Source organism: Poecile atricapillus, chromosome 17 (genome assembly GCF_030490865.1).
Source record: "Poecile atricapillus isolate bPoeAtr1 chromosome 17, bPoeAtr1.hap1, whole genome shotgun sequence".
NCBI lineage: Eukaryota > Metazoa > Chordata > Aves > Passeriformes > Paridae > Poecile > Poecile atricapillus.
In genome coordinates, this window is record NC_081265.1 from 6,350,373 (window position 1) to 6,372,574 (window position 22,202).

General features: G+C 49.4%; 2 protein-coding genes across 2 annotated transcripts; both read left to right on the top strand.

The window, feature by feature from the left end:
- Positions 1 to 1,632: 1,632 nt before the first annotated feature.
- Positions 1,633 to 8,155, top strand: OTOP2 (otopetrin 2). The gene is made up of 8 exons (XM_058852476.1): positions 1,633 to 1,667; positions 1,996 to 2,195; positions 2,791 to 3,219; positions 3,659 to 3,795; positions 4,405 to 4,463; positions 5,146 to 5,279; positions 5,730 to 6,619; positions 7,183 to 8,155. The coding sequence occupies exons 3-8, from the start codon at positions 2,823 to 2,825 to the stop codon at positions 7,351 to 7,353; spliced, it is 1,788 nt and encodes a 595-aa protein (XP_058708459.1). The 5' UTR covers positions 1,633 to 1,667; positions 1,996 to 2,195; positions 2,791 to 2,822; the 3' UTR covers positions 7,354 to 8,155.
- Positions 8,156 to 14,650: 6,495 nt separating this feature from the next.
- Positions 14,651 to 21,842, top strand: OTOP3 (otopetrin 3). The gene is made up of 7 exons (XM_058852646.1): positions 14,651 to 16,487; positions 17,570 to 17,706; positions 18,453 to 18,511; positions 19,075 to 19,193; positions 20,012 to 20,634; positions 20,737 to 20,943; positions 21,672 to 21,842. Exons 1-7 carry the CDS (start codon positions 16,103 to 16,105, stop codon positions 21,840 to 21,842), a joined length of 1,701 nt encoding a protein of 566 aa, XP_058708629.1. The 5' UTR covers positions 14,651 to 16,102.
- Positions 21,843 to 22,202: the final 360 nt, after the last annotated feature.

Here is a 22,202-nt window from a genome sequence, read left to right on the forward strand (position 1 = left end):
CGGGGGGAGCTGGGCAGACCCAGGCAATGTCTCCAGCACAGCGTTCCCGGTTCCCGGGCACCCTCTGCCGTCGGAAAGATGGAACCAAGCCTGGATGTGACCGAAGCACGAAGCTGTCCCAATACCTCACACCCAGGGATGAATCGGTGGATTGTATTCCCTGGGATATGCTGACATGGAAGAGGAATTTCCTGCTGCTCTCGTGTTCATTTTACCTGTAATGTCCTGACTCTGGGAACGGAGATCTCCAGGGCTGGACTCTGTGTGTGTCACCATGGCCCTGGGACAGGCACAGGGTTTGGAGAGGGTGAAGCCATCAGAAGGGTGAGAAACGGGAGGAGAGTGAAAACATGGGGAAGGAATGTAAGACAGCATCAGAAGGCAATGAGCAGAGAGGAACTAAAACAGTGAGAAAGGCAGCTTATTTTTGTAAGGGAAATAAAAAAAGCCTCTAGACAGGAGGGTGGCCCTAAAGCAGTGCCAGGTGCACCCACGCAAAGTGCAGTGATTAATCCCTGGGTGACTGATGCCATGTCAGCGTTCCGGCTGCCCGGGAACACCTGGAAGTGCATCAGAGCCAGCGTCTGCTCCCTGTGGGGTTTGCTCACCTCAACAGGTTCGTTTGCACCAGCTCAGCCTCCTGGGCAAGCCCTGATGGGATGTAGTGGCCTCTGAGGTTCTCGTTGCTGGGATCCTTGCAGGTAAAAAGCAGTACAGTAACGCCTGCAATTCATTACCGACGTTATTTAATGATTCTTGTATTGTTGCTAATTAAATTTGTTGCGCCGTAGACGTGCAGTGGCTGCCAGGGGGACTGGGAGCATTGCCCGAGGCAGTAAACACTCTTTTTCTATTTTCTGTTTTCTACTGCCGGCTGGTAAGGACAAAAGAGGCAGGGTACACCAGCATGTTTAGCCCGAGGGGCCTCTGAACTTCTGGCCTCTGCAAAACATCATTGTCAGCTCGGATTTACTTCTGGGAGGCCTGGGCTTCCCCTGGGAAAGGCTGGAGGCTGAGAAGAGATCAACCACTCACCCCAAAAGGAATCCCTATGGCTCAGCAGAGGCCAGGCAGGGCAGACCTGGTGCAGCTGGTGGCAGCACGGAGGGACACACGGAGCTCTCCCTGGGCTCTACAGGGGATCCTGAGCTCTCCTGCCCCATCCCACACAATTCAGTTTGGTGCTGTCCTTGCAGTGCAGCAAGGACACAAGCAGGCAGGAATGGGACTGAGTAAACACACAGCGAATGGCCCCAGCTCTGTGCTTACCCTGAAGGGGAAAAGCAGCAGAGACATTTCCAAAAGAGGCATTTCAAGGACTAAAACTTGTCCCCATACACCCAGAACTGCCGTGAGACTCCTAGAGCTCCCCCACAAAACATAGCTGAGTAAAGGGACCTTGAGCAGAAACTGTCCCCTTACCAGACAAACATTTAAATCATATCTGCCCTGTGGTTTGTGACCAAGTTACTCCTTGGAAGGAGAGGAGTTAAGGTCCTGAGGTCCAGGGGAAGGTGATCCCACCCTGAAAAATCAAAGGCAGTGCGTCAGCAAAGGAGAGCACAAATTCCCACCCCTAAATCCTGCCCTTCTCTAGTGCTAAGCCTTCCTCATTGATGACAGCATGGGTGGGAAAGGATTGAGTTACCCTCACTGGCACTGAACAGGTACAAATGCAAATTTCTTCCTTTTCCTCAAAAACCTTTGAGGCATGGAGTGGACTGATTTGAATAGCACAGGGTGGGGCACAATGTTTACTGTGCTCCACTAAGCGGAAAGCCAAGCACAAAGTCATCACCAAAAGTAAGTTCATCGCCTAAACCATCTCCTCTCGAGGGAAGAGACCTCATGCATGTAGGGAGATGGACTTGGTGGGGTGGCCTTGCTCTGTGGTGACCATGACCGTGTGACCGAGCAGTCCATGCCATGATTAGCAGTGTTGTCAACTCATGCCCTTGCTTGGTAAATAACCCTTATCTCCTCATCTCTTTTCAGCTTCCCCAAAATCAGCTATTGCACAAAATGGATCACATGAGTTTCTCTGAGAAGTCCACAAAGCCCTGCTGTCAACTCCAGACATGGTATGAATTACAGAGACGTCCCAACGGGTATAAATTCAACTGACCAAGCTGCAGCAACAGAGAAACTTCTCAGCCTGGAAGGACCAGAGATTTGGATCCCAGGTGGCAAAACAGGTTGGAATGGCTTTGTTTGGATGATTAATTCACTTTGTTTCAGGCTTTTCACTGAGAATCAATGAAATGCCAAACTTGGCACAGGCTTTAGAGGGCGTGACAACTCAGGTAGTTCACACCCTTCCTGCAGGAACTGCTACAAATTATGATGTGATGGTCCAAAGATTCCCGGAGATTTCTAACCTTTTGGTGGCCTGCTTGTCAGGAAGGAAGTGTAACAATTTCTCAGAATGTTTAGTGTTTGACATTTAGAATTTAAACCACACTGCCTGTTTGCCCAAGGATATTTGATCCTGCGAGTGCTTTTTGGTGATTTTCCAAACCTTGCATCAATAAACACATAAATGTTGTGTGACCAATTAGACACGCTTCATTAAACTGACCTGAGATCTCCCTGAGCAAGAGCATCTTAAGTGAAAAAAGCCTTCAGGGAACCAGGAAAGGAAAGTTTGAAAATGAGCTCATCGGTCTTCTTGCGCTCCTTGTCTCAGCCTTCCCTGTTCCTGATATATCCTGTCCATCACGTGTCCTGCTTTGGCCAAGTCCTGGGCTGTTTCAAATGCACCTCTCACTCATGGGCTTCTCTTCCCTACAGCACTGACCCTCAGGCAGAGCCTTGGTTGAACCATGACCGAGGAGCCCGGGCGGAAGGACAGTGAGCTTGGACACCCCCACTCCAGCATGGGCTGTGGACACAAGGACAACAAAGCCAACCTGGCCTCGAGCCAGATAGCATCTTTCAGCCACCAGTCCCCCTCCACTCCTGCCTCCAAGGAAGTGTGGAAAAAGGGCGGCCGCATGTTCTCCATCCTGCTGGCCGTGCACTTGGCCCTGCTGGCCTGCACGCTGGTGAGCAGTGGGGCTTTCGAGAAGATCGCCGTGCACGACTACGATGTCTTCTTCCTGCTGACAGTCATGATGCTGATTGTCATCATCTGGATCATCTTCTACCTCGCCGGCACCTCCCGGTGCCCAGGTGCCATCCTCGGCAAGGACTCCCACGCCGGGCCCATCTGGCTGAGAGGTAGGTGCTGGGGCTGGAGGAGAGATGCAGGATGGACAGTTCATGGGAGCATCAGTTATTACAAGGGCAGCAGCAAGGATCTGGGCACATCCTCTTCCTGCTGATGACACCATGCCCTGCTGCAGGCCAGCTCCTGGTCCCTGCACTGCCAGGTCTCCCTGAATCCACAAAGGCTCTTAGTAACTTACACCAGGATCTTTCCCACTGCTTTTGCAAGAGCTGTTAGCCTCAGCATACCAGGCTGATTGAAAATCACTTCCAGCCAAAATTATTGTATGATTTTGTTGCTGCCAAGATAATTTGGGTGTTGGGTGAGGAAAAACAGTAGTAGGAGCAAAGGCTCTTCATGACAACATTTCCTCTTCTTCCTCTCATCCATCAGCATTAGCCCATGTGTGCACACCTCTGTCCAACCACAGATATTTTTGTTCCCCAACAGGAGGCCTGATCCTATTTGCCATTTTCAGCCTTGTCATGGATGTGTTCAAAATAGGATATTACTCGAGTTTCTACAGCTGCCTGTCTGCAATCAAAATCATCTACCCCATTGTGCAGGCAATATTTGTAGTTGTCCAGGTGAGATGGTTGTGCTCTGTCTTGGGGAGCAGTAGAGAGACACAAGCACCAGTGGAAGGAGCTCTGATCTCTTGGATTTAGTTCAGCTGCCCCCACAGCAAATGCAAGGGCTTAACTCAGCCCCCACCCAGCCCACATCTTCTCCCTCCAACCACGTCAGCTTCCACCTGAAGCAGCTCAGTTCAGTCTAAGGCAGTGATTTAAATTTGTTACCACGCCGTGACATTTTTGTCACAAATTCTGAGCAGCCCCAGCCAGCCAGGCCTCCTTTCCCATGAAGAACAGAGGAGAAGGACAGTTGAGGCAGGTGCTATCTTGCAGTTTGAGAGCCCACACAGAGGACCCCCTGCTCTGGGACCATGCCAAGGAGGGAAGAGATCAGAGAAGGACAATTTAGACAGAACAAGGAGTGGCCATGGGCAGAGCAATGGCAGTGGGAGAAAAGAAAGAGCATCCAGCAGAGGGCCAGCATTATGAACTAGGCTGGATGGACCAAGCAAAGGAGGCTCCAGCTTGCTCTCTGCTCTGTGGGGAGGTCCCTCCTTCAGAGGGATGTGCTTTGCTTTCTTTTTTTGCTGGAAATAACAACTCCTTTTCTTTCCCCTGCAGACATATTTCCTGTGGGTCTCTGCCAAAGACTGCATCCACGTGCACCTGAATGTTACCAGGTGAGCACTGCTGCTCCTTGAATCCCACTGGCCCAGCAGACTTGGGCCCTCACAAGCACTCTGTACTCTCTCACACAGCTGAGATGTAACCATAATAATATGGTAATGGTATGGTAGGATAATCCCTTAATGCCATCCAAAACAAAATCTGCTCCATCTCCACCTAGACTTAGATTCCAGCTCAAGCAGCTGTGTGGTTAATGACCTGTGGGTCTATCAGGGTTGGGATTCAATTCAAGAATACAAGCATTACTCAAAGCAGATAGTATTAAATAAATAATTATCATTAAATAATGATTCATAGTTGACTTTTTCTTCCCTGGGGAAGAGAACTATGCAGTGGGCAAGCCTCAGGCTAAAATAAGATCTTGTCCACTTTTGCAAGACTGGATCTACTGAAGAAGAATTCAGATCTATTCATTTATTCTCTACTGAGAAGCTCTTTCAAAAGCAACAATGGGAATCAAACCATGTTAATTCTCATGAGCATGGACAAAAAATAGGAAGAGAGTGAGAGCAGCAAAGAAAGGATCAAGATTTCTAGCCTGGGCCACCGGAGTCCTTGCACCACTTCAGGCAAATGCCACAGTCCCTCTGAGCACACCAAACCATGGATGGGAGAAACATGGCCTAGAGCCACTGCTTTAATGTCACAAACCTCCTCCTCCTCCTCCTCCTGCAGGTGTGGTTTGATGCTAACGCTGACTACAAACCTGGCAGTGTGGATGTCAGCAGTGACAGACGAATCTGTCCACAAGGCACATTCAAAGTTGAAGAAAAACATGACAGAGGAAATCTTCAGATGGCTCCTGAAAGGTAATCTGCCTCTTTGCAAAGCCATCTGGTCCAGGGAGAGATCCCATCAGGTAGAAATTGTTCCCCAGCAAGTCAGATTTTATCCCTTTTCAGAAGGTCTGTTTAGAGCTGGTGGTACCTTTGTCAGGGCTGGTTTGTTAAAAGCAAAGTTTGGATGTTCATTTTCTAGCCTCTGTCAGAGAGGAGTCTGAGAGGTGGAAGACACTGTACAAATGAGATGGGATTGAATAAGGGAAGGAAAAAGAAAGATTTGACCTGACAGTTAACTTTTTAAGAAACGACCTGGGCACAAGAAAGCTGAGGGTGAAGTATCCTTGTTTTCAAAGTGGTCACATATTCTTTTATTCTTTGTGTTGATTTTCACTGACCCCAAACGGCCAGTTCTTCAGGGAGAAGTGTTGGTTCCTTGTTTTGATACCATGGCATCTGTCTGGTTTTATCTTGTTTCAGTGGGAATGAGAAGCAGCTCAGTTGAAGAATGCAATTGCAACAGCCAAATCTGCCAGATCTTCAAAAATGGCTACTTTTGGCTGTACCCCTTTAACATTGAGTACAGTCTGTTTGCCTCTGCTATGGTCTATGTCATGTGGAAGAACGTTGGACGCTTCATTGACCACCACTCCCACCACATTCAGCGCCTGAAGTTCAGGCTGTTCCGAAGGACCTTCTTTGTAGGCATCATGTTGGGCCTCATCATCCTCGTGAGTGGTTTGGGAGTCCTCATCCTGTACGAGGTGCAGGTAAATTCCAGCACTGAATCCAGCAAGAAGAGCCAAGCACTCACCATGTACTACATCTTCAACATTGTTTGTCTGAGCCTGATGTCTCTTGTCTGCATCGGTGGCTCCGTCATCTACCGGTTTGACAAGAGGGACATGGACCGGCACAAGAACCCCACCAGGACCCTGGACGTGGCCCTGCTGATGGGGGCAGCCTTGGGCCAATATGCCATTTCCTACTACTCCATTGTGGCCATCGTGGCCAGCACACCAAGGGACACTATCAGCGCGCTCAACCTCACCTACGCCCTCCTAATGATCGCCCAGCACACCTTCCAGAACGTCTTCATCATCGAAGGCCTCCACCGGCAGCCCCCCAAGGAGGACTACAAGCATGAGTCTCACCAGAAGGACCTCTATGGGCTCACCTTTGTAAACATCAACGCAGTGTCCCTGCGGGTGCCCGACACTGGCAGCGCCTTGGCCACTGGCGCGGCATCTGGCACGGAAGCCACGCACACTTCTGACCTTGTGAGGTCACTTACTGCCCCCAAGAAGATGAACTGGAGGAGGAAATTCTTGAGGGAGATCTCCATGTTCCTGCTGCTGAGCAATATCATAGTGAGTACATGCAGGGAGAAGAATTTGTGGGGGATGGAGAGGGCTACTAGCACAAGGGAGAAGGGTCTGTGAAGGAAAGGGTGTGGCCCATGGAAAAACAGTCCTTTCTGTGCCTCTGCTGTACAGAAAGTACATTAGTTACATTTATAAATGCAGAATTCTGATTCCCTTGTCCCCTAAAAAAGAAACAGCAACTGTCCTAAGTTAAGGCACCTTAGGCTACATCAGCAGACCTGTCACTTATCACCAGAATATCAGACACAAGAGGTGGGTGCAAGAGAATAATCTGTTTCAGTATTTTTGTTGTGTATTAGTGGATGTGTGGGATATCTTATGAAAAGCAATAAATTACATTAAACTGTTCCCTTCACCTCCTAAAGAAAGGATGTAAAGTGCCAAATATCTGGCATGAAGTCTGGGTTTTATTGAGAAACGGCAGCACATCTCTTCTCAAAACTCATGGCCTAGGAGGTTGCTCCTTTCCTGAGCAGCTGTGGCTGCGGGTCCCTGATGTACCACACACCTTTCTCACTGCAATGCTGTTCTCCCATTTCCTCCCACAGCTCTGGATCATGCCAGCGTTCGGTGCCCGGCCCCAGTTTGACAATGACACAGAACTGAATTTCTATGGTGACTCCATGTGGCCGGCCATCGTGGACATTTGCCTGCCCTTTGGGATCTTCTACCGAATGCACGCTGTGGCCAGTTTGCTGGAGGTCTACATCATGTCCTAAAGAGCTCCCTTGCAAGGAAGATGAGATCCTCCTCGAGCAATCCATCCTCTACCTACCCCAGGGCTCCCCAGATGTCCCCAGGGGTCTCCAGCACTGCCTGAATCATGTCCCCTTGCAGTGCTGGGGCATTTATGAACTGTCAGTGAAGATCATCCAAACATAGTCCAGATTTTATTTTTGCTACTTGTGTGTGGATGTGCCTGTGTGTGTCTGAAGTTCTTAAAGCTTAAAAGAGAACAGATAAGAAAAAGGAAGGTATCTAGGGTGGGATCATGGTAATTACCCTTGGTTCATGCAGAGACTCACCTTCCCTGTAAAGCCTGTTCACTCCATGCCACTGATGGACTCTCCAGACTTTTCTCAGCACCCTTGGGCAGTCGGAGCCTCCCTGCACACAGAGAGCTGGAAACCTGGTGTGCCCCCTGGGAACAGACTGGGAGAGCTGGAGAGTGCAAGGGGCTGACACAGGCCTGGAAGGACAGAAAGGAAAACCACTTCACCTCCTGGTACGGCCAGTCAGAAATCACTCCCCTGCAGAGATGTGAAAAACAAACTGGTGACCACCAAAGGCTTTGGGAAATGTTTTAATCTTTCCTCTCTGTATTGCCCTTGTGTATGGGACCTCTCAACCCTTCCCTGTGCCAGCTCCTGCCTTCCTCTCCAGGGAAGCATCACTGCAGCCTCCTCTTCCCAAGGAGGGAGAGCTGTGCATGTGGTCCTGGGCTAGCCCTGATATGGGATTGCTCTAGCACACTTTCTTCTCAGATTTCCTGAATCAGGGCTCAAGAATCATAAAGATGATGTGGGCAATACAGTCTGGGGGATAATAAAGAGATTTTTCTTTTTTTCTTTTTTTCTGTTTTTAAATACATAATGATTTTTTTTAAATATATGAACATTTTTGTACGCAAAGTTATTTATTGATTTTCACTGTAACTGAACTCCTGAAGGGATCCTATGACACAGAAATCAATGTAATGTGGTGGCCAATTTGATCTCCAGCACCTGAAGAGATGCTGGTGCTGCACCCTCAAGCCTGTGCATGCTTTGAGGCTTCGAGCACAGCCTTGAACCCAGACCCTGAGGCCCTGACTCAAATTTCTGGGTGCCTGCAGCTCTCCATGAACCACTGAATGACTGAGGGAGCTTTCAGAGCAGGAGTCCTGGGCTGCAGGAGGTAGAAATGGGCCCCTCTGCTGTACCCAGCATCCAAGCAGAGCCTCAGAAAGCCCTCCCTACCAGGACAGGAGGGTGCATGTCAAACTGGCACAGCTGAGCTCTGTTTGCATCGTGAGAAATCAGGGTTTAAGCATTCTAATAAAGGCTTTATTGTTCCATCAGGGTTTATCGTTGCAATAAAAAACACCGCAGAGGTGGCAGAAATCATCAAGCCTTTACCTATGGACGTGTACACATCTTCCAAAGAAAAAACAATAAATTGAAATCACGGTACTTGAAATGGAGTGATGCAATTTTCCACCCCACAGCCCAGGTTGACGTGTTTCCAGCCACCTTCCCCTCCAAGCCCAGATCACCAAACCAGCAGGGACTAGTGTCTCTGGCTGCTCTAACACCAGTGTTCCTGCCTGCCAGCAGCCTTTCTCTGAACTGGGTAGAACATGGGGGAAACCCCAATTTCCCCTGCCCTCAGAGGGCCACACTGGTCCAGCACCTCCACTTGGATCAGTCCTTCCCTTCTCCAGCCTGAGAGTCTTTCCAAGCCCGACTGACCTGGCAAAGGCCTGGTTCTATTTTTACCATTAACCCGGTAAAGATAAAATCTTTCTCTAGAAAACTTACCTTTCCTAAAACAAAAGCCTCATTATTCTGTGGCTCCCGCAGTTGAAATTAAGTCAGAAAAGAGACGTAAACAGTGTAGACGTCAGTCCTACTTACAGCTCCACACATTGTTTGAGCCCAAGTTGCTGAGCACACACAGGGGCAGAAAACACTTTTAATCACGGAATCTGCTCCCAGGGGGCACACTCGGTTTCTTCCTATGTGCCCTTGCTGGTTCCTGCTCCCAAGTTCCCAGGCATGGGTGCACTGGATCAAGCAGGGCACACTTTGAACTGCTCTTTTCTTCTGGATAGCTATCGTAGGGACACTTCTAGGGCCAAACAGATTCAGGATGGGTGGCAGTAGAACCCCCCAACAACTCAAGCAGCTCTGATACTGGCAATAATCTGAAATCAACCACTCCAGGGTTGTGGGTCAGCTGGAACCACAACATCCAACTGTAGTCCTGTTGGGATAAACCAAAATGCTCTGGGGATGGCAGAGGCTCCACAAGGATCCCTGGATAACTTTAGGTATCATCCCTCCTGCAAGCACAGGGACGACAGGGGCTTCCAACCAAGGGCTGCATTCTTCTGCTGCCCTCCAGCCACAAACACATACCTTGGGAGAAGCAGTAGATTGGAAAACAGCCAGTGAACCCCAGCTATATACCAAAAAAGGGGTATACAAATGTCCTGGTTTGGACAACAGGTGTCTGCTAGGAAGGGCAGGAGCCTGCCTTGGAATGAAAAATGTAAATCCCCTCCTTCCCTATTCCTATAATTTTGAAATCAAGGGGCTCTCAGGCAGAGATCTGGGGATAGGAATAACAGTCCTTTACTAGTATGTGTAACAAGGCAAACAAACAGCAATAACTACAGCATTAACAACGAATCAGAACCAGGGACCCCGTGACAGCTTTCTCAGCTGAGACAGGAAGGGATGGAGGAGAGGCTTTGCTCCACAAACCCCCTCGGGCAGTCAGTCCCAGTGCTCCTGCAGGGCTCTGAGGAACACTCAGCTGGAACAGCAGGGATGAGCTGAGATCCTGGGCTGGTGGATGAGGTGGATCAGCAGCTCCACGGCAGTGGCTGGCACTGCCACACGTCCCAGCAGGACAGGGGGTGCGAGGCCACCAACAAACAGGGGAGAAGGAGAAGCAGCAGCTCCATCTGGGTGATGGTGAATTCCCTTCTCCCAGCCACAACAGCTCTGAGAGCCTGTCCTGCTCTGAAGCTGAAGAAAACCAGCCAGCTCTCAGCTGCCCCTGCCCTCCCTCTCTCCTGCCCCCCTTCCCCCCTGGGCCCAGCCAAACTCTCCGTGTTTCCTAAACACCCAATAATGCCAGCAATCAGCTTTCCCCACAGCTAATGGGCAAAAATTCCAGAGGTGAGAAGGAACGAAAGGAAGGACATCCAACAATAAATATAGGGGGGTATATATATGTATACATATAGCCAGAGGGAAAGTGAGCACATATGCAAAAAAGAAGAAAAAAAAGAAGCCTAAAAATCCAAACCCTAAGAAAACTCCACTGTAAACCCTCTTGTGTGCTCAAGGATAGCAGAAGGTGTCAGCTCATGGTCAGTTACTGTACAAAGGGATGTGCTCCAAGGCTGATGAAGAATCATCCAAATGTTCTGGGCAACTCTCTGGCACATTCAGTCTCCCAGACATGTCACCCAAACCCAGGCACACCCCTGGAGCAGGCACTGCCACATCCTAAGTGCACTAATCCATGCCTTTTGCTGAGTTTCCCCTCTGGCAGGTGATGCAGTTGACTGCTGCTGGCTGTTCCATCACTGCCCCTTTCTCCTCAGATCTGGGACTCAGCTCCTCACAGTCCAGTTAAAGAGCGGGATGCATCTTCTTGGTGGAGGGTTTGGTGGAAGGGGAGGACACCACAAACACAAAGTACCCAAGTTACAGGAAGGGATCACACCTGATCCTTTGTGAACACATCCCCATTTGTGTCAGATCCCTGCAGAAAAGCACTGCTGGTAGCTCCATCTTCCACACCTGGAAGGAGGGAAACTGAGGCATGAGAGCTGGGTGAGCAGAGAGCCTGTCAGAGCAGAGAACAACGCTGGCCCCTCAGGCCACCAGCAGCATCTTGTTGACTGCTCCTGCCAGAGCATCCTTATGGAGCAGAGATTCCATTCCCATTAAGGGATGGGGAATCAGGACAGAGATGTGCCTCATGGTGACAGTTTAAATGGCAGTAACTGCAAATGAAGAGCTACAAGAAAGCAGAGGGCTGCCCTGGGCCACACCAGATCCTTCCAGATTCACCCACTTTGGTATAAAATCCACCTTGGTCTCCCAGGAATTTGAGCACCTGCTGTGCTGCCGAGGTTTAGTGGAACTATGAATCCCACAAATAAAAATCACTCCCCAGGGGTTGGCAGGATTAAGAGCTCAGCACTGGTTGAGCTCAGGAGCTCCAGTCCCAGGACTCAAGACTGTGTGAATGTCAAAAAGATCTCAATTCAGAGCCCAGCCTGAGGGACACGGTGCCAGAGCCAGCAAGGGAGAGCAGCAAGAGAAGGAAGAGATGAAGAGCAGGAGATCAGGAATCATTGGGTCAGAAAAGAGCAGGGAAGGCCATCGCCAGGGTCAGGCCTGAGGCATCATCCCACCCCTACCTGGGTTTTGCATCCCCTCCTCTGCTTCTTAATCATCTGTTATTTGAAGGCGAGATTTGTTTTATTAGGGGGAAAAAAAACAAAACAAAACACCATTTATCTGGGTGATTTGCTGGGGTGTGTCCGAGATGGGAGGAATCCAAGTTAATTATTATCTGTCAGTGCAGTAGATGGAAAGTGGATAGATTGAGAAGGTCACAAGGCTGGCTGTGAGGGATGGGATTGCAGCACAAAGTGCCTGTGAGCAGGATCGACTCCAGCTGAGAACCAGGTCAGGAGGTGGTGGCAGAGGAGGCATTTCCCAGTGGTCCTTAGCAGTGAGGAGGAGCTCAGTGCTGGCAGGAGGTCAGAAAGACCTGTACCATGAGCCAGCAGGGAAAATAGAGATACACTCACCAGTGGAGCCAGGCCATACCCCCAGAACCCATCAGAGGGGATGGAGGGACAGAGCTGGGCAGTACAGCACAGCTCACCCTCAATCATGCTGGATGAAGCTGCTCTTTGCAGTCACCCCAGAAGTCTCTGACTCCCAGCCTCAGGGAGACGTCGCCGCTGTGGTTATCAGCGCCAAAGGAAGGGCGTGGGCTGGCCGGCAAGATGTGAGGAGCTCCGCGTTCCTCGGGTGGCCTTTGGGCAAACTCCGTGGCTGAGCACAGAGCTCCTTCCTCCCAGGCCCTGTTTACAGATCTGCTGAGCCTGGCCTGGCTGTTATCACTGCTCAGTGCACAGATAGCACCATTAATAAGCACACTGCTGATAGCACAGGGGCAAACATTGCTCCTAACGTTTAGCAGCTTTCTCCCAACCTCTGAGTAAAGGCAGCTTCTCCAGGGCAGTCACATTTCTGTGATCGATCCAGAGAGTTGGACTCACCTTCTCCTTTCCTGCCCCTCTCCTGCACGCTTGCTTAATGACTTAATTAAACTTGTGTCAATACATTCCAGCAAAACAGCTGTTCTTCTTCAAATTAAGGACCAAATAAGGAGGATTAACCTGTTTCCCAGAGCTATAAAACTCCTCTGGGTTCAATTTCAGCTCCAAAGCCAAGATAGGGCAAGTCGGGCTAGGAAGGATGCCTCATCTTTGCAACACAGATGCTCAGTCCCATTGACAAAACTACTCAAGCACAGCAGGTACCAGCATTTTATTTCAGACCCATCTTTGAAGGAAAAACCTCCAATTTCAGCCAAACTTTAGGATACATTTGGACTCATGGCCTCCATTTCCCACTTCTGTGTGGCCACCCCAATTTAGGATCATAGCACTGAAAAAGAACAGGTTTGTTAATGCCTTGCACAGAAATAGTTGGCTTTGGCAAACAAAGAGACCACCAAATGGCTCTTGGGAGATCCCAGTTCCCTGCTGATCTCTGGAACAGAGTCTGGAAAAGAACCAGGTCCCTGAAAGAGCTCAACTGCACTCAGGGGATCTCAAAACATGAAAGCAAGGAGCAAGGGCATCCAAGCAGGTTGTCCAGACAGGCTGGAGATGCTGATGCTTTGGGGGAAGGCAGAACAAATCTAGCCATGGGTATTCATGAACTCTGGCCCAGACTGCAGCACCTGGGCTCCACCACAGCAGTGGAAGGGGTTGGTCAGACATTAAACATGACCCTTTTGCTCACAGACATCAAACAATGGCTACACCAGCACACACCGGGTGCTCTCACCCAGCAGAAATGGGCCCCTTTCAGTCTTGTTTTCCATCCCTTTCGTCACATCCCCACACACGATAACCTGTGCTCCCCCACCCACTCCTGCCCCTAATCAGCTGCTTGGGAACTATTTCATGGCTCTGAACTCCCAGCTCATGTGTTTGCCAGCTGTAAGGACCTCAGGGCTTGGGGGTTCATCCTGGGACACACAGATAAGTCCTCTCCTTCCAAGGCGAGGTCCATCCTCTCCTGATGGACCCTCTAAACTCACCAAAATTCAGAAACAATGAATCCCTCCTGCCAGCCACAAAACCTGGGGCATCAGCTCACCACAGAGTCCCAAGCCAGAATCAGTTTGCCCTGCAAAAGGAGAGGGATCAAGAACAGCACAGCTTGGACCTAAAGCATCCCTGCCCACACATGGCCAAGACTGTGGGGCTGGCACATGTGGGTCCCACTTTGAAGTCAGAATTAGTAGGTTGTAGTTATCATCCTCAAAAGCAGCACCTTTGTGCCAAAAGAGCATCAAACTGGTGTTATCTGTGCACCAGTGCAGGGGTGGACTGCAAGCTTTACCTTTTGGGTAAGATTTGTGCCCTAGATAAAAGCAAAAAGAAATAGTACATGTGAGAAAAAAAAATTTTAGGATCTACCTAAAAACAAGGGAATGTGGAACTTAAGTGGATTTTGGCCAAGGCAGTGTGGGTAAGCACTCCCAGCACAAGCTTAAGCCAGGAGATTAGCTCTACACCTGCCTGAGCCATGGCACAAATTAGTCACCACCGTTTGTGGTTTTACCAGTTGGCACATCCTGCACCGAGCCCGTTGGTGTGAGGCAACCCAGCAGGTGCATAAAGGAGCTGCTCCCCATTGGCTGCCTGTGGCAGATCTGAGAGCTTCCCACTGGGTAATTAATGTAATGACAATAATAGACACAAAGTAAATAAGGTGGAAAGAAAATAAATCAATGGGCTGTGAGCAGAGGCTGCATTTAGTGAGGAGCAGCCCTGACGGCTCCTGTCTGCACCTTGGGCTGTCAGAGTCTCCCATGTGTCCTGGTAGCATTCCAGCCACTGGTTTGAGATCGGCTGCGTCCAAGGCTGTGCCGGCTCCTCGGGCAGCAGGAGGCTGCAGGCAGGTAAGGGTTGCGTTTGGCCGCTCCCCACAGCACAGCTACGGGGTCAAGGGTCCCTCTGTGAGCCCTCTGGGCACTTGGCTTCCTGCTGATTTTGTGGCCTCTAAGCTCCCTTTGGAGCAGAGAAGCTACAGCCCTAGAAGAAAGGAGGGAGTTTGCCCCTCTGCTACCAAGTTAGGAGAATTTTGGAGAAAAATGGGGAAGATTTTAGGATCGATCTCCACCAAGAGAAGTGCCAAGGAACTCAGGGCTTGGGGGTTCATCCTGGGACACACAAATTAATCTTCTCCTTCCATGGAGAGGTCCATCCTGTCCTAATAGACCCTCTAAACTCACCAACTTAGAGAGAAACGCTGAATCCCTTCTGCCAGCCAAAAAAAACAGGGGATCAGCTCACCTCAGAGTCACAGGGGCAAGGGCAGAGGGAGCACCTCTGTGCACACACAAAAGAGAAGGGAATCACTAAATTTCAATTCCTCCTCAAACAATTTCTCCCCAAGACTACCTATCACAGAATGCTTAAGGTTCACCCCACTCTCAAACATATCTCAGGGGGCTTTTTATTTCACTCCAGCCACTCTTCACTACAACCAGAGCCACACCCTGGAATGAAAGCACCTTTCCATGTACCAAATCTGTAGAGAGGCTGACCTTGCCTGATTGCTTTATGTGAGCAAGATTTCCCTCTCAAGAGCAATACAGTCCTACCTAGATTTTACCAAGAAGTGGATGGAAAAGCTCCCAGACTCTACCTGGGCCAGTCCCTCCAGCTCCTCTGTGTCAGAGTCCTCACAGCCTTGTGCTACAAGAGGAAAAAGAAAGAAAAAACAAGTACTAATTAATTCTTATAATTAATTGATTAATATTAATTGTTTCCCAGTCTCAGCCCATCTGGGTGGGAGTTTGGATCTCCCAGAAGCTTATTCCAAACTTTACAGATCTTTTGTTTATTCTCTCCAATTCTGCAACAATTTGTGTGACCATTCAAGGAGCCTGTAACTCTCAGAGCCCAAAAACAAAAGGAAGAGGTCGGACTCATCAACTGAAAATCAAACAGCTCTGAATTTCAGAGCAGGTCTGAGCTTGCTCTTCATTTCCACCTAATCGTTACGGCAGCAAAGGGAAAGAAGAAAACCTGAACTCAGGGCTGGAGAAGCTGTGAAAGGTGAGGGTGGGAATGGTTTGAGCACCTCTGGTCCCAGCAGCTCCTAGTACTGGTGGGGCAGGACAGAGACATCAAACACCCACTTTAATGCTGGTGTATCTGGACAGGTTTTGGCAGAAGGGCCTTTCCCCTGTGCCCTGAAATTACTCTGTCCACTGGGAAATTTTTAATGCCTAACCTGGGCTAAAAACCAATCTCCTTTTCCCCTCCATCCAGCTTCTGGAGAAGGAAGGAGTAGCTGCAAAGCAAGGAAGGGACATCACCACACAAGTGGCCTTCACAGCACAGCACACAAGCTCCCATCTCAGCACATCTCCCCTTTAAGCCTCCCCTTTTATCAATGCAGCAAGTGACCCCTAGGCAGATGAGCCATGTCTGACAAGAAAGTCTCCAGGCCTTGCCATCACTGCAAGAGCAGGTCAGCATCAGCCCCAACAGACACCTCCAAGATCCACTATGAGAAGTTCTGGCTGTACCGTCACTGCTCTTCAGTACAGCAGAGGGACCGGCAAGCTCAGAAGGCTGGGCAACTCTTCTCAGGGCTGCTGGCCATGAATGTGGTGTTTCTGGGCAGTGCCTTCATCAGCAGCATGATCTTTAACAAGGTGGCCATCACTCTGGCAGACGTCTGGATCCTGCTCTCCATCCTCAAGGTCCTGTGCCTGTTCTGGATTATTTACTACCTGCTGGGCACCAGCCGGCAGCCACACGCGGTGCTCTACCGGGACTCCCACGCTGGAGCCATCTGGATTAGGGGTAAGTTCTGCTTTTATTTCTTCTCTCCTGCCTTCTTCCAAAGACTTGGAAGGCAAAGCAACTCGTCCCCTGTTACTAGAAGAGCTAGAAGCCATAGGATATGCAGTTAGGGCATTGGGAATCTCCCAGTTTGTGTCAGGCTGATGGGCACGGTGGGTGCCATGGAGTGGAACCAGAACAGCCAGGAAAGCCTGAAATTTGGCTTCCCTTCAGCCTACAGTCAAACTTCACTCTCAGATCCCTTCAGAAAGAGCAATCCAGGCATAACCCCTTTCCAGGATGGCAACTGAGCATCATGGGAAAGCCATAGGAATGGTTTTAGGCAGGAGCACTTTGAAAAGTGAGAGGAGAATCACTGTGTTTATCCTCCAAGAGCACCAGTGGCCCTATGTCACCATTATCCTCACTTAACATCACCACAGCCTTGTTGCCAGGGGAGGATTCTTATCCATTGAGTCACATCCCACTGACACCCAGGCTTTCCTGGGAGATTTTCCCCTTCTGTATTTGCCCCATTTTAAGAAACTACCCTTTTCCCAGAAGCCCTGCCTCTGGTCTGTCATGGAGTTTTTAATTAGGCACTGTCTTGTTAACTAAGTATGGACAATAAATTCAAGGAAGCTGTAAGGTACTTGAGTACCTAAAGCTGCAGAGACATGTCCAAGGCAAAAGGGAGAAACAATCAAAGGGTCCCAACTCCTGCAGATGGAGCTGCTACAAGCCTTAGCAGACCTGTGGTCATCTCAGGTTTCCCCCACAAGGCAGAAAGCATCACCCATAATTAACTTACCCCTGTCATTCCAGATTGTACAGAGAAGCCCAAAACCCCTATCCCCACCTTGTATCCAAGGATAAGAAAATACCTTGCATTTTCCCAACACCTTTAACCAGTCAAAGCACACAATCAGGTTCAAGAATAAGGCTCTCCTATTTCCTCTTCTCCTAAAATCATGAGAATTCCAGGAGAAAGATTTCCAGCTCCACACAAATCCAAGAAGCACAAGGTCTCCTGTTCCCAGCCAAGCTCAGATGCTCCACAGACATGTCTGTGTTTATTTACTGGTCCTTTGCTGTTTGTCCAGGGTCAGTGCTGCTGTTCGGCAGTTGCAGCATCCTCCTGAAAGTGTTTCAGATTGGCTACAGCACAATCCTCATCCACTGCAAATCTAGGGTGGAAATCGTGTTCCCCAGCATTGGAATCCTTTTTATTTGCACTCAGGTACTGCACATCACCCTTCTGGAAGCTTGTTTATTCTCTCTGTCCCATTCCTAGGAGCTGTCAGGTTGGGGGGAAGCTGGGAGACATGGGAAAGTGAATGAACATGGGGCATTCTCCTGAGCATTGAAAGCATTAAAGCATCACACATCACTTCAAATGCTACCTGCACTCCCTGTGTGCCATGTTGAGAGACAGGGAAGAAAGATTCAAAAATTACCCTAGAAATACCTGACATACCACAAGGTCCAGAGGAATTTGCATTGAAGCAAAGTAAGGAGAGAGGAGAGGAAATTTCAGGTTTTGCCAGAGATGTCTTTGCACCAGTCTGAGCCTCAGCCCCTCTTTGTATTTGCCAATCCATCCGCCCAACAAAATCCTTTGCACACAAAGATATCTTACACCATTTTCACCTTGCTATTCAATACCAGCCCTCTTTTTTACAGACCCAAAGCCGTATTTGAAAAGCAAACTAATTCCCACCTCAGCAGCAAATACAGGACAGAGGAACACAGAGCTCCAGGATGGGCATTCAATGCAGTCACATATAAATGCTGCCCTTACCCAAGGATGCCAGCACCTGCCTCAGCCCTGGGGTGCAGGTGCACACATGTCCCTGCACCCTTGCACAGAGGCAGGTTTGCTCCTGCTTGAACCTGTATCTTCTTGTCTACCTGTCCCTTTCCACCATGCGTGCAGCCAGCTGCCAACTTTGCCCCGCTCACGCTGTTACTGTTCTCAACTTGCAGGCTTACTTTCTGTGGCATCACTCTAAGGACTGCATTCAAGTCCAGCACAACTTCACCAGGTAAAAAACGAGGATAAAAAATGTCTTCTAGTGCTCTAAAGAAATTTTTCCTTTCTGCCTGTGATATCCATTATGATTCCTGCTAGAACTGTGTTTGATCCTACACAGACCCTATATTCTGGGTCACACAAGAACCAAACTATGCTTTGTTCAGACTCATCCTCCCTCCCCTGACCTGAGCTCACCAGCTCCCTTCAGTTTTCCTTTGTGCCTTGGAGCTCTGCAAAGCTTGTTCCTTCCTCCCAAACATCTTCCTGCTGCCTGTCTCAGGGACCAGCTCACAGGATGGAGGATGGGAGAAGGTGGTCTCCCCATTCCTATCACTGGGAGGTGTCTCAGCTTAGGCCAGCTTCACCAGGCATTGCCTGCCCTGCTCCTTTGGAAATGGCAAGTGGGAATGTGCTCAGCTGTGTTTGTGCAAAGCCACACCCTACAGGCCTCAGGCAGATCAGGCCTGAACACCCCATGTGTGTTCAAACCTGTGCATGGGCCAGCAAGAGGGGAAGGACACACTGGCCATGAACCATCTCCAAACATTGTACAAGTCCTGTGTCTCCTCCCAGGTGTGGGCTGATGCTGACCATAGCCACCAACCTTCTCGTCTGGCTCCTGGCCGTGACCAACGACACCCTGCACATGGAGATCGAGTCTCAGCTGCGCGAGGTGGAGCAGCGATTCGCAGGCAAGGCTCCTTCACATCCCCATTGGTGTTAGGCTGACACAGATGACTTCTAGGGAAACAACATTTCACAGAATCACAGAATCACAGAATATACTAAGTTGGAAGGGACCCACAAGAATCATCAAGTCCAGTTCTTGGCCCTGTACAAGACTGTCCCCAAATATTCCACCATGTGCCCCAGAGTATTGGCCAAACACTTTCTGAACTCTGTCAGGCTTGGTGCTGGCACACTTCTCTGGGCAGCCTCTGGGTCTCAGTGATTCAGATATCTCCAGTTCCCCCAAATGCTGCAATTTCCCTATTATTGGAGGTTGTCTTAAGGAAATGGGCTGCAAGGGAAGAAGATCTTCACCTGGAGGGAGGGGATCTGCAATGAAACCTTGAAACTGAGGGCTAGAAATGGAAAAGCCCACCATAAATTAGAATTTTTTTCTTGCTTTTTCCTATTAACTGCAAGCACAAGATTGCTAGACTAGAAGAGGTTCATGTGACTGCTGTGGTCTTCTTTCTGAGGATACAGAGGAATAAAGGGGAATCTAATATTCCAGGGGTAGAAACAGAGAAGGCTTTGTTGTGAAGGAAGAGGAGTCCAGCACCTGTGGTGGTGATTATGGGTGGGAAAAGACATTAGCTAAACAGTGTTATTCTGAAACCTCACATCCTTTATGACTGAGTAGTAGCCATTTAACTTCCTGCTGATCCCTGCTTCTGAGGCACAGACACACATATTGTGCCTGCACACAAGAAACTCCCAAAGACAGCCATGACATCCAGGCCATCTCCCTCTTAATTGTCACCTTCCTCTTCTCATGCTCCAGGCAACGAGACTACCTCGTGCACATGCCCAAACACGACCATCTGCAAAGTCTTCCAGAAGGGCTACATCCTGCTCTACCCCTTCAACACCGAGTACTGCCTGATCTGCTGCTCCGTGCTCTATGTCATGTGGAAGAACGTGGGGAGACACATCAGCCACCACCACATCCCGCACACCAAGCCCAAATTCAAGCTCCAGGGGGTGGTCTTTGGGCCACTGCTGGGCACCAGTGCTGTAATCATAGGGGCCTGTGTCTTCATGATGTACCAGATCCAGGCCACCAGCTTGGTCCCCAGCCGCCAGGTCTTTGTGATCTACTATTCCTACTATATTGTGCTCCTGCCCCTGATGAGTGTTGGCGCCGTGATTGGGACAATCATCCATGCCTTGGAAAAAAGGGAGCTGGACACGCTGAAGAACCCAACCCGCAGCCTGGACGTGGTCCTGCTGATGGGGGCAGCCCTTGGCCAAATTGGCATGTCTTACTTCTCCATTGTGGCCCTGGTGGCCACTGACCCCAGGGACCTGCTGAACAGCCTCAACTTGTCCTACTCTGTCCTCCTCATCTTTCAGAACATCACCCAAAATGTTTTTGTCATCGATGGGCTCCACCGGCGGCGCGTTGTAGCAGAAACTGAGGCCAAACATGCCAGACACACTGGGCAGTACACGGTGGCTGCAGAGCTGCCTGGGGAAGAGGACACCACGCTGAGCAGCAAACAGGAGTACAGCCAGACACCTCCTGGCAAGAAGGAAGACACTAAAGAAGAGCAGAATCATGAAGCCCACAGCCAAAGACGAGTGAGCGTGCTGGAGCTGGGACAGGAGATCCGGAAAGCTTCCTTGTCCTACATCCATACCTATTCTCACCTGAGCTGGAAGAGAAGAGTCTTGAGGGAGATCTCGTTCTTCTTGATTTTGTGCAACATCATAGTAAGTATTGTGCTCTCTGCTCCATCCCAGCTCTGGCTGAGCCATGGTAACCTGTGACACAGACATGATCTCTTTCTCTTGTATTCCAGACAAAAAAACCTTTGCCCACTAAGTTTCAACCTAGTGGTGAAGCAAGTCAAGACCGGTTTTGCTGTTAATACCCCACCCTCATAATTAGAAAGTCTCTCTTTTACCCTTAGAGTCAAGTATTACTGGGTTTCATGGGTACAGGGAGGAAACAGCTAATAAATCCTTACTTGCCAAGATTTTACCCCCTAGGAAAAACTTCATTAGGCTCATTAAGGGTGTTTCATGAGAAACGCGAAAGAAAATGTGGAGCACCAGCATTAAGTCTCTGTAAACATGAGTCTCCAGGCTTGAAACTCACCCAGTAAAGTACACTGTGGTTTGGGATCTTGAATCAACGCTGCAGCCTTAATCCAGTGAAAACACATTGCCCAGGGGAACAGCAAAACCCTGTAGAAAGATGAAGCAGGCTGGGGCAGAATGGGGCTGTCATTAGGTTTCCAGGGATTCAACAGGATTTTAATTACAGCAAGGAGTCAACAGCCTAACTATGGGTTTTCCTTCTCCTCACTGGCAAGGAGACTACTGTGATACTCCTGAAATATTCCTACAACTACTTGAACCAGTGCTGAGATTAGGGTGTAAGTAGAGGACAGTTTGTCATCCTCTGACTTGTGTTTCTTTTCCTCACATCTCTCCAGCTGTGGGTCATGCCCACATTTGGGGCTCACCCTATCTTCGAGAATGGAATGGAAAGGTCATTTTATGGCTACTCCACCTGGTTTGTGATCGTGAACTTCGGACTCCCCCTGGGTGTGTTTTACCGCATGCACTCAGTCGGGGGGCTCCTGGAGCTCTATGTAACAGCCTAAGCCAAGGGGCTGGGGAGAATCAGTGACGCTGAACAAAGATGCAGTAAGCAGCAGATATCCACGTGTAAGCTTCCAAGATTTTTCTCCCTCCAGCTTCTGCTTGGACTTCTTGTACAACATCACAATGAATTTCAGAAGAGGTTCTTTGCTATTATCCTTTTCTACCATAGAGAATAGACTCAAAGCCCATAAACAAACTCTCACTGCTCTCAGGAATCATACATGCAGTCACCAGTCTGCCAGTGGATGCTGTTTGGCAGCAAGTGGAACTTTACCAACTCTTAGTGAGATCTTCCAGATAAAAGAATGCAAGGGCAACCTTCAGCAAAAGCAATGAAGACTGGCCTGTACCAATTCAGA

Bases quoted from the DNA above. Each gene is read 5' to 3' on its own strand.
- OTOP2 (XM_058852476.1), top strand. From the start codon at position 2,823: ATGACCGAGGAGCCCGGGCGGAAGGACAGTGAGCTTGGACACCCCCAC. The intron at 3,220-3,658 runs GTAGGTGCTGGG...GTTCCCCAACAG, and splicing joins CGGGCCCATCTGGCTGAGAG to GAGGCCTGATCCTATTTGCC. The intron at 5,280-5,729 runs GTAATCTGCCTC...ATCTTGTTTCAG, and splicing joins CTTCAGATGGCTCCTGAAAG to TGGGAATGAGAAGCAGCTCA.
- OTOP3 (XM_058852646.1), top strand. From the start codon at position 16,103: ATGTCTGACAAGAAAGTCTCCAGGCCTTGCCATCACTGCAAGAGCAGG. The intron at 17,707-18,452 runs GTACTGCACATC...CTCAACTTGCAG, and splicing joins TCCTTTTTATTTGCACTCAG to GCTTACTTTCTGTGGCATCA. The intron at 18,512-19,074 runs GTAAAAAACGAG...GTCTCCTCCCAG, and splicing joins GTCCAGCACAACTTCACCAG to GTGTGGGCTGATGCTGACCA.